The 12,297-nt window shown below is 36.5% G+C and overlaps 1 protein-coding gene across 1 annotated transcript; it reads right to left on the minus strand.

The window, feature by feature from the left end:
* Nucleotides 1-711: 711 nt before the first annotated feature.
* On the minus strand, nt 712-7,601 carry LOC115449366. The gene is made up of 7 exons (XM_037445554.1): nt 7,031-7,601; nt 6,606-6,701; nt 5,175-5,367; nt 4,453-4,555; nt 3,437-3,538; nt 2,087-2,239; nt 712-870 (listed from the first exon to the last, which is right to left on the minus strand). The coding sequence occupies exons 1-7, from the start codon at nt 7,554-7,556 to the stop codon at nt 805-807; spliced, it is 1,239 nt and encodes a 412-aa protein (XP_037301451.1). The 5' UTR covers nt 7,557-7,601; the 3' UTR covers nt 712-804.
* Nucleotides 7,602-12,297: the final 4,696 nt, after the last annotated feature.

A 12,297-nucleotide genomic window follows, 5' to 3' on the forward strand; every position in this document is an offset into this window, starting at 1 on the left:
TGGCAGGCTTTTGTGACGGTAATGTGTGCCGTGAATTTTCTTATGTGGTTTCGTTATAATATCAGCCATGTTATATACTGTCCCATTGTTGGGCATGGCCTGTACTAAAGAAAAAGAGATTAGATCATAGTCCACCACGCTGGCTTACTGCGAGTTGACAGATTCACATAAGCCCCCCCCGAGCCAATCCTTGTGTGCTTGGTCTCCACACCGAATGCACGCTCATAGACGGGGGAAAATTGTCACGGCTCTAGGCACACAATTGTATGTATACCTCATGGTTGCTAATTCATATTGAAGCGTATGAGGGCATGCAAACATTCCCTGGCCTTCTTCCCCTGCCATCCTAAAAGGGTTCCTTCATCATCCCCTAGACTTCCTTTCCTAGATATTCTCTCCCATCTTTGCTCCAGGCCCCTGCAGTTGCTAAGCCGGGGGATTCTAGTAACCCATTCGCAGATTTCTCCTGGTGTTCACTGAGAGGTCCGATAAAAAAAAGTTCACATACATTCGAAATTCGAATATAGAATTATATCTAACAATAGGTTAATGTAGGTGAATATACACCCAATAAAAACAGTTTTTATTGCCTAAGATATATATTTAAATGTAGAATTAATTTTAAAAATCCTAGTGATAGGACCTTTTTATTTCGAGCTATGTCAAATGATTTGTTCATTTCGAAAACTACCAATCTTTAAATGAAACAGCTTTATGGATCTACTTATATATTTTTTATTTAACTCCATCTAATATCTTTGCAAGGTGATATAGTCGCTAATACAAAGCCTTTAAATGAATTATCTATGCATTTTCTTCTTCTAATACAGACATCACTAGTGTGAAAAAAGATGACCCGGTCTTCATGAACTGTAACAAAAAATATTTTTGATGATGCCATTTGATATGCCATTCTTGTGACAACAGTCTTTTTTTATTGCTTTGAATGACGAGACAAACTTGCCGTTCGCCTGATGGTAAGCGATACGACCGCCCATAAACAGTAGAAACACCACCCAACAATGAATTACAAAGTATTGTTTAGTATTCCACTGCGTTCGCCATCTTGACACATGAGATGTTAAGTCTTATTATGTCCAGTAGTTACACTGGCTATAATGTCCTTCAAACCGGAACACAACAGTCACCACACACTGCTGCTTGGCGGCAGAAATAGCCATTACGGTGGTGCGGAGTCTCACATATGTGAGACCTACCAGTATACATTTTATTAAATAATAATGGTGGCCTCGTTTCAGACTTCTTATACGGCACCGCGCAGACGTGTGAATTTGCTGCGGAGAGAGTCTACATTACTATGGAACTGAAAGTTCCCTGGCTCACTATTACAAGGACCTATATTCATGTTTACTTATGCTGAATAAAAAAATATCATGTTGACAAGGATTTTAAAAGACAATAATTTATGGTTGCCCCTTTATTTCTGTTTCGGGATTATTGGTAGTTTTCAGTGAAAACGACATAGAATATAATTATTATTAGTCAACGTATTATTAAAGTTCGTAAAGCAACTAGTCAATTACAAACAATAAAAATGTCAAAATGTTAATAAAACAGTGCTAGATAAGCTATAAAATTAAGGTCAAAATGATTTTGCATTCAGTCTTCTGTTAATTGTAGCCTTATGACGGTAATAATAATTTGAATACATTTTTTCGACTATGTCACAGAAATATAAATAATTAATCTTATTAAATTAAATTACCAATAATTTAATAATAAATAACCTACACTGAAAAAAGTAGTCTCTAGAAATGTTACATCGGCTCCAAAATGTATATGACTGTTAAAAATATTTTTTATTCCACAAATTGTGTACATATTCCTTTTGAAGTAATTAGAATAAAGACTTTACTTAAGGCGATACCTCAAGGTCCATTTTCATACATTTTGTTTCACCTTTAAGGTATCGCCTTAAGAAATAATTAATAATAAAAAAAATATATAGATGTTTTTTGTCGAATTGAAATTCTATTTCTGTTGACAGACTAATTTTAATTCATAAAAAAAGAATACAGAGATTTAAATTAAGAATATAATGTTCTTAATTCAAATTCTAACTTACCCAAGTAAATGTCGGCAGTGACAGCGGGATAGTTCCGAAAATGTAAATAGGCATGCGCTGACTCACGGCTGTATGGAATATGCGTACGTTTGTCTGGTGTGGTTTGTTGAAGATATGCCACTGCTCCAATACGGCGACTTCTAGCTTTTCACACTAAAATATAAATAATATGCACATGACTAGCTTTTCATTGAGTACAAGTTTTCCCGGGGTTAAAAGTAACCCATGTCCTTCCTAAGGTCCACTGTCCAAGGAATCCATTCGGTGTTTTATGGAAGTACTTGTAACAAACGTCTGACCAAATGTTAATATATACATCCATAAGATTAAGTTAAAATGTATTGAGCTTAACGCTAAATAGTCTGTATAATATATTTACACAAACTTTCTTATTACAAGTACCATATTAAACAAAAAAAACTCACACACACGCATACATACATACACACACTTACGCCATTATCCAGCGGACGGCGGCACAATCTCGTGCATCCACTTTCCGCCATGTGTATCATCCCCTGCTATGATAGGGGACAAGCTTATAACATTATCAGGCACAAGCTCCACACTCTGTGCTAATATTAAGTAGAAAAACTACATATCACTTTGCCCGACCCAGTGAAATGAATCCTCTTGGCCGAATTTTCGACCACAGCAGCCAATCTCAACGGAGATCGGCCAGGTACGCAGGAGATATTATAGTGCACAAGTGTGTGCGCAATATACGGGTACACTCTCTATTCCTTCACTTTTATAGTCTGGTGAGACGGCAATCTCACATGACCGGAGATATCAGGCGTAGGGCGAACGGCTTTACGTGCTTTCCAAGGCACGGGGGTTTCACACCGCCAACTTCCTGACTCCGAGATGAGACTGGGTGTTTTTTTTTAGATGGAAGTCATAATTATTTTGGCGACTCGAGATTCGAACTAAGGACCTCAGCGCAGTAGTCGTGTTCAAATACAACTACACCACCAACCCAGTAATCGAACACAAAAAAAAAACTTAAAAAAAACCTATCAAATAACAAATTATAAACTAAAATATTCTATGAATGAAGCATAAAATACAAAAGTTGTTGTTGGAAACTGCAGACGCAAGCAACAGCGCGAACTTAAAAACAACAAAGCACAACATAACAGTCCAATGTACGAACTTGAAATTTCTTTGTGCAAACCGTTTTAAATTCCAATAACCTGGAATAATGTTTAAACGTATTTTCAAGCTATCAAAATTGAAGTTAAATTTTTTATATTAAATTCTAAACACGTATCTTTGAATGACAACCTACAAATATTCACAATATTAAACCCTATTACAAGGCACTATGAAACAGCTTCTTCAACGTACCTCATTCTCAACATGCTGACCTAGAAGACAAAACATGAGCACCACTTGTATGAAACAGAATTCGTGCACGTAATATTTTGTAGTGTCCGGAGATAATTTTTCCTGAAACATAAAACAATTTGGGTAACCGTTTTACGCCTCTTAGGGTATTGTTATATCTACAAAAAATGTCTTCTGAAACAAATTGGTCACTCAATTCTTTTTACCAATTTCAACGCCCTTTAATAAGATGCCAAGTAATATAATATCAGCCCTGTGTTATATACTGTCCCACTGTTGGGCACGGGCCTCGTCTATCTACTGAGAGGGATTGGGCCTTAGTCTACCACGCTGGCCTAGTGCGGATTTGTAGACTTCACACACCCTCAAAATTCCTATAGAGAACTTCTCAGGTGTGCAGGTTTCCTTACGATGTTTCTCGTCACCGTTAAAGCAAGCGATAATTCACAAAGAATACACACATAATGTTTAGAAGAATCAGAGGTGTGTGCCCATGGGTTTCAAACTTGCGACATTCCTCTCGGCAGTCCGTTCAACAATCAACTAGGCTATCGCCGCTTATACGGCTTTGTAACTATGTAATTATTTCTTTTGTTTTTAGTAGTTTTTGAACAGAAACATTTTTAGACGCATCACGCATCTACCTCTAAGATCAGAAATATATTTTGCCATACTCTGTTCATCAGACAACTAACTGAAATATCATTACGATATCAACAACGCCCCTTTCTATGATACCATAGCTCGTTATTGCGAAATATACTACATTTTGCCTGCAGTTACGCCCGGTTGAAAAGATCTTCTAGCATGAATATTTTCTAAGAAAACCTACCCTATAACGTTAGGAGTAATGTAGCTCCCTATTGGTAAAAATAAATGAAAGTCGATTTAGTAATTTCTGAGATAAGCCCGTTCAAACAAACTCTTCAGATATATATTAGTATAAATTAGTATTGCACAGCGTAACGTAAAGTAACGTTTGTTAATATAAGTTTATATATCAGTAATATACTTACAGAAGTAGCAATTTTAACAGAACACATGCAAACCAACATAGTAGATACTAATATGAGCGTCAGATAAAATGGTCGGCAGATATAGTTCAGGCGGTTACTGAATCTGAAAATAAGATCTTATCAGCTCTTACAGCCATTATGTCATGTAATAGCGGCAAAAACTAACGTCTACGCGGTGACTTGGCGTATACATATATTTTATGAAGATCATAGCCTAAATCTACTTATATAATAGCTTTCTAGAAGAAATAGAACTCCACCCACATCGAAGAATTCTAACGAAGGTTCTAAAGTCTATTGCAAATACCTTGTAATAGCGACTATTATTTCTGATATCCCATTTTAATGAAGCAATGTCCACCTGTGAAAACTACAAGATAATCCGTTTTGTAGTTTCGAGGATACGCGTTAACAAATAAGCAGAAAAACAGAGAGACATAAATAATTATAAAATTCTCTAATTTACTTTGCATAGTACTTTTGTAGTCACGTATTTTCATTGCTTTTTTCAATATTTCGATAAACTGAGTTCTGTTTTATTATACGTGTGTGTAGAAGAAATGTAGGCTTTATGTAACAACTAATTTTGTAGCGTCACAAATATATACCTAAGTATAATACAGATTATACCTAAGTATAATACAGATTATACCTAAGTATAATACAGATTTTAGGTTAGCCTAGTTAGTACTTTCTAGGTTAGCCTAGAAAGATATACTAACCTTTTAAGTTTAATATAATGTTTGACGCACTGTACCAAAACTGATGTGCAATGCGTCTGCCATGATGGATTCTTGTTGCCAACCAGCTCAATGACTAACTCGTTGAGATTCAGCAGAATGAAGGTGAGGATGCGAAGCTGACGGATAACCTGTCCCACCAGGAGGATGATGGTAGATTGGAATCCGGGATATGCTGGAATTGAGCTTATATTTTTTGGATGTACGAATTTGATACTAGATGGTAGGTCTTTTGAATATGTTAGACTACCTAATAGACATCTGATTTGCAAATTTCTTCTTTTAATCACTAAACTATAGAAACTGTTGACATCCTTTCGAAAAACATAACAGTGTTAGCCATTAATTTAATAATCATCAAATTTGCAAGGTCTGAAAAGGAGTACTAAGTCACAAGAACATAAAATGTAACAACAACAATTATTATACACTTAGTAAGCAAATAAATTAAGGAATATAAGTTCTAATATATCCATATGATCAGGTTCAATGTCATCCAGGGACGTTGTTTTTTTTTTTTATTGCTTTGAATGACAAGACGAGCTTGCCTTTAAACCACCACCCATAAACAGTAGAAACATCATCCAAACTATTGTTTGGTATTTCACTGCGCTCGCCTTCCTGAAACCTGAGTTGTTAAGTCTTATTATGTCCAGTAGTTACACTGACTACAATGTCCTTTAAACCGAAACACAATGACTACACACTGCTGCTTGGCGGCAGAAATAGATATTGCGGTGGTAACTACCCAGGCGAACTCTCACATATTAGAGACCTACCACCAATTGTTCTCTATGCCAGTCGTTATTTCGACAATGCGTCACAAGCACGATACGAACCGGGTCGCAATTAGGACAATATACATTTCCATACAGCATACCATTCCACACAAATTACACAAAGATAGAGTAACGCGGTCATGTTACCAGTTTACATTGTCATAGACAGTAAGGCCCCAAGCTCGTTGTTCAAATTTCTAGATGTTTCTACCGTATATGAATTGCCGTGGCACTTAGAATTATACAATAACTAGCGACCCGCCCCGGCTTCGCACGGGTGCAATGCTGATACTAAATACACTACAGAAAAACTGTGAACGTTGTATATCAAAACATAGCGGCCCGCTCTGGCTTCGCACGGGTATAACATAACAAAATAACAGTATTTCTCCACTATTTAATGGATGTTATTATTATACATATAAACCTTCCTCTTGAATCACTCCATCTATTAAAAAAACCGCATCAAAATCTGTTGCGTAGTTTTAAAGATTTAAGCATACATAGAGACAGAGAAAGTGACTTTGTTTTATACTATGTAGTGATAATGAAAAAATAATCCCGATATCCGCATCACAGTGATAAGATTTTACACCATTGATTTGGTAGGTAAGGTCAAAGTATTTATACATACAAATGCAGCACAGGCTGGCGCCGTACGCGTCGAATACAAACGAGGCGATGTAGACCTTGAAGTTGTCCAAACTCCACGGAAACCACATGTCAAATGCTGAAACATTGCAGATCTAATAACAACATATTTTAAAACTAAACGTATCGTTAATCTACAAAGTAGAACAAATAACTTTAAAAGCTTATGAGTTTATTTAGTCTGAATCTATAGAACTACTATATAGATTCCAGATAGATCTAGATATCTTTTAACAATAAAAGGATACATTATACCCGATTAATAAAGGCATATTTTAATCCCTTTTTTTTAATAATAAACTCATCGAAAAACTACAAGCAAAAGTGAATTTTGAATATATAAACCAGTGCTATCAAGATTTGAAAAAAATATTATATTTGAAGCAATTTTAATGCAAAAGATCTTACCTAAAAGCCGTAAAGATTTGTCATCAGTCGTGATCATGAGATAAACAGGCGTACAGATATACAAAATAGCACACAACCAAACGATAGCCATATACGTCTTCAATAAGATCTTCGTATACTTCAACAACTTCTCCTGGCTTTCCAGCACTAAGGTTTTCAATTCTGCCATTTTTTCACCCCCTTCTGCCATCACCACTAATTTAATTAACGGTATCTCTAAGACAGCATCTTCAAAGACCATCTCATCGAGAAAATTTCGGAAAGCTTTCCTAAATAATAAACATACACCCAGAGATATTGACATAATCACTGACGTCGTCCAAATACAGGCTCCTTGGATGAACAAGAAGAGGTCTGATACATTAGCAATCACAAAAATGCTGGTGAGGATGGAAGTTATAAAGCCGTTTATGAATGTGAATATTTGCAGCGCCAGCCATTTTTTGGAGTTCCATTCTTCTTTGGCAAAAATGGAAATGCCAAGCAGGGAGAGGATTCGATGGAAGGTTCTGATAGTTCCTTCCATGGTGGACGGAGGTGAGTGATTCAAGTGGAGTTCGCAATTCCACGTTTTTACATGTCTAGTCACCTTGGTACAAGGGCGTACACAGTTATTAAGATTTATTTGCGAATAATAATTTATTGCTTCTAAAATATTCCGCAAACGAGCAAGTGACACATCTGGTGTTAAATTATCACCATGGCCCATAAAGGAATATGAATTTGAAAAGCAAAAAGAACGTTCTACGGGTAATTTTACTCAGCATACGTAAACTAACTCACTTCGCGTAAGTGTTTTGAGAGTCAGTTATCCTGCCATCTGCCGGCCTTTTCTGTTGACAAACATGTCTACAGCATGGCGGTAATCAAGTCCTGAATATCAGCACGTAATTGCGTCGAACAAGGACTTAAAGGCACATAACCTCCGGCTATTCGAAACAGTATCTGTTCAGTTTAGAGGTAAATGCGTTACGTCTAAAGCTTCCATTTGTTTTAACATGTTTGTTCTTGTTTGTTAAGTGTCACTCAAGTTTAACGGTGAGATGTTGATAGATGGGAAGGTACTCCATGTAATCTGATGGAAAGAATAAATCAGTACAGTAGATTATCCTCCGACCAAAATGTTATTATTATTTTTTGTATAATAATATCAGCCCTGTATTATATACTTGCCCACTGCTGAGCACGGGCCTCCTCTACTACTGAGAAGGATTAGGCCTTAGTCCACCACGCTGGCCTAGTGCGGATTGGTAGACTTCACACACCTTCGAAATTCCTACAGAGAACTTCTCAGATGTGCAGGTTTCCTCACGATGTTTTCCTTCACCGTTAAAGCGAACGATAAATTCACAAAGAATACACACATGATTTTAGAAAAGTCAGAGGTGTGTGCCCTTGGGATTTGAACCAGCGGACATTGGACTCGGCAGTCCGTTCCACACCCAACTAGGCTATCGCCGCTTTTTATTTTTATTTTTTGTATAATCACTATAAATATTATGTCTACCACATGAAAGTAAAGACTCGATACGGGATCGGACTCGATCTTGACTTATACGGCTACGGCAAATCGACCCCACCTGATGGTAGGTGGAAGGGGGTCCAATAGGATGTCGACTGACGAGAGATGATTACCCCTCGGCAGTCGACATAACTATGCCGGCCTGTTGGAACCAGATATACACAGGCTGACTCGGAACGCGACATATTTACGTGGGCCACCATGGCAGGTTGTAACACCTTGTAAACGGTGGACGCTACCCGGGCGGATATTAAATATATCCTACCATCAGTGACTGGGCCAAATTTAAATATTTAAAGCTGAATGATATATATAATGATACCTAATTATTTATAATTTAATGCAATGTGGAAGTATATTTGCGATGATCATAAGATACCCCGTGGCAAGTATTAATGGCCATAAGATATTATTTTAGAACTATTGTTAAGTATTCTGATAATTAAAACCATAACCTATTTTCTTTACGTTAAACAATATTTGATTTTGACAGCAGACGTTAGAAGAAAAACAAGCAAAAAAATAAGGCAAATGAAAATTTGAGCGCACGACTGTACCCGTCACTTTCATATTTAAAAAATAAAATAATAAAGTGTGGGAAAGTGGCAACTGTCAGAACTTGAGTGACAACTCTTTGATATTTTGATTCGAGACGAGCGAAAATTCTCTTTGATATCATATTTTGTAGGCATAGTACATTTGTCATATTTCGCAAAAGAAATTAATGTGTCCTTTAATATATGGCGGAGCGGTGTTTATTGCATATTATATTTGACAGTATTTTACTTATAAATGTGAAAGTTCGTGAATATGCTTGTTAGAAGTTTACTTAGCAACGTATAAACATTTGATGAAATTTGGAACAAAGACAGACTATGCCCTGAATTATTTATGTCTTAGATTTTTTTTTCGTTAATTTACTAGTCCTAAAAAAAGCGGGATAGCCTCGTTGGGTGTGAAACGGACTGCTAAGACGAATGTCCGCAGGTTCAAATGCCAAGTTCACACACCTCTGACTTTTCTAAAATCATGTGTGTATTCTTTGTGAATTATCGTTAGCTTTAACGGTGAAGGAAAAGATCGTAAGGAAACCTGCATACCTGAGAAATTGTCTGTGAAGTCTACCAACCCGCACTAGGCCAGCGTGGTGGACTAAGGCCTAATCCCTCTCAGACGTAGAAAAGGCCCGTGCCCAGCAGTAGGACAGTATATAATCCAGGGCTGATATTATTATTATTATATTCCAGTGAATCGAACCCAAACCGCGTTCAGTTCTAATCCACTATCAATTCAGGAAAACAATCCAATATCCATCCTTGAAATAATTATTACGAATTCTGAACTCAAATTCTTTTATTAATTTGAACCACAAATAAACTACTTAAATACACAAAGGTCTAAAGCTGAATACAGCCACCGAAAATATCGAATAAATTATAATTAATGCCCTAGGGCAGGGCCTTGCTTTAATTATCAGAATTCCTACAACGTATAAATTTCTTTTATCTTTTTTCCTTTAATGGATAAAAAGATCCCTATGAAGTCCTAATTGGTTTTTCTTATAAATGTTCTTTTATTAAAAAGTTAAGTCGTATCGGTAAGTACACTTTGTGTTTAATAAGTTAATATTTTTATGTTTGTTAAGCTTAAATGTTGGTAACGATGTAGGTATTTAGTATGGACTTGTTTTTTAATTTACATGCAATGACAAGACGAAATGATCGTTGAACTGATAGTGGGACACCACGCCCAGTACAAAATTCAGATTGATTGCTTCGGTAGCATAGTTGTAATTGTACACGGTACGAGTACGACTATCGTCGAGGTCCTAGGTTCGAATCCACGGTCGAGACAAAAATTATTGTGACTGGGTTTTTCCATATTAATAATTACTCAATCGCAGCTCGGAGTCAGGAACTTGGAGGTGTGATACCTCCGCGCCTCGGAAAACTCTTAAAACATTTGATCCTGCGCCTAACTCTCCGGTCATGTCGGATTGCCGTTTCATCCGACTGTGAGAGTGAAGAAACAAAGAATACAGCTTTGTATTGCGCACACACTTGTGCACTACAATATCTCCTGCGTACCTGGCTGATATCCGTTGAGATTGGCCGCCACGGCTGATATTCGGCTGAGATAATGAAAAATCATATTAAAAAGTCCTTCATGGCATTTTACTTTATCCAGACATTACGTCTGGAATCTCCGTATCATCAATTTTTTAAATTTTACTTTCCCACATGCGTCTAGTGGCCGCGGGAAGTCTTGAAACCGGGATGATTTAAATATTAATTTTAAATACTTTATTTTATTATAATGTGTAACGCGGTATGTAAATCGGTCGCCTACGATACAGGCTGTGCCTAGTGTAGGGACCGAGGTATAGTTTTTGTCTTATGATCTAAATTTAATATTATTAGTATGTTACCACCTAAGAGTTATTTGTCTTAGTTCATAACGAAAATTGTATTTTTGTTAAATTTTATAAAGAAATAATTAAATGCTTAGAATAGTTTCGTGGGATTTATAAATATTTATTATTTTCAGTACATACTCCAGATCATTGCATAAACAAACCAAAACCTTTATAAATATAAGTCAACATACGGTCATTAACAGGGAATATTATTATAATTTCATTTCAAAAAATTACAAAGTAGTATGCGTCTATTGTCTAGTTGGCTATGGAACGGGCTGCCCAGACGAATGTCTGCAGGCTCAAATCCAAAGGGCACACACATCTGACTTTTCTGAAATTATGTGTGTATTCTTTGTGAATTATCGCTTGATTTAATGGTGAATAAAAACATTTAAAGAAAATTGACATTCGTCTCGGCAGTCCGTTCCACACCCAACTAGGCAATCGCCGCTTCGTATACACTATATACTTCATATACTTATTTATATACACTCAGTAATATTTCATGTGTTCATCAAAAAGGACTCCGTTTCAAATTCTAAAAGACAACTCAACATCCATTCAGTAAAAATAACACAATCAACCTAATAAACCCGTACAAGGGGAAATAAATCAAACCATCCCAAAGAATAACACGCGAGAGTGAAAAATAACAATAGCAGAAGAAGATTTATGATGTTTGCCTACCCACTGACGAGTGTAGCGCGCTCGATTATTCATTGCAATGACCGATCGATTTGTGTAAAAAAATGCGATCTGAGGCTGTAGCAGTGGTGAAGAGTCCATATAACACTATTCCTGCCATCTTCCCTTTTGTAATAAGTATAACCGAACTATTAAAATATATTATACTAGTCGACCCGACAGACGTTGTCCTGTCTTAGCTATGTATCCACGCGCGCATTCTGTCGATCGCTGACAGTTATTTCAAACCACTGACAGTTATGTTAAATTAGTATTAAGTTTTCTTAAATTTTCTAATTTTCCGCGCAATTTTTTAATTTTTTTTCATGTCATCCTTCTCCTGACAATAACAAACACAACAAAAAAATAATAGTGTAATCGGTCCAGCCGTTCACGCGTGATGGCATGACCAAGGGAAATAGGGATTCATTTTTATATATGTAGATTTGAATACATTAAATGTTTACTATTTAATTTTGGAAGAACTCTATCGTCCCCTAGCCGACTGGTCGCGATCTTCACCAACTAATCACGCAAATAAAAACACATACATCGAGATGATTTACCCTCACTGTACAAGGACGTTATGACAATACTATGTTTTACACAAATCCAGATTTGGATCCGGCCCAAGCGACGGAG

The sequence above is a fragment of the Manduca sexta genome, chromosome 5, assembly GCF_014839805.1.
Source record: "Manduca sexta isolate Smith_Timp_Sample1 chromosome 5, JHU_Msex_v1.0, whole genome shotgun sequence".
Taxonomy (NCBI): Eukaryota; Metazoa; Arthropoda; class Insecta; order Lepidoptera; family Sphingidae; genus Manduca; species Manduca sexta.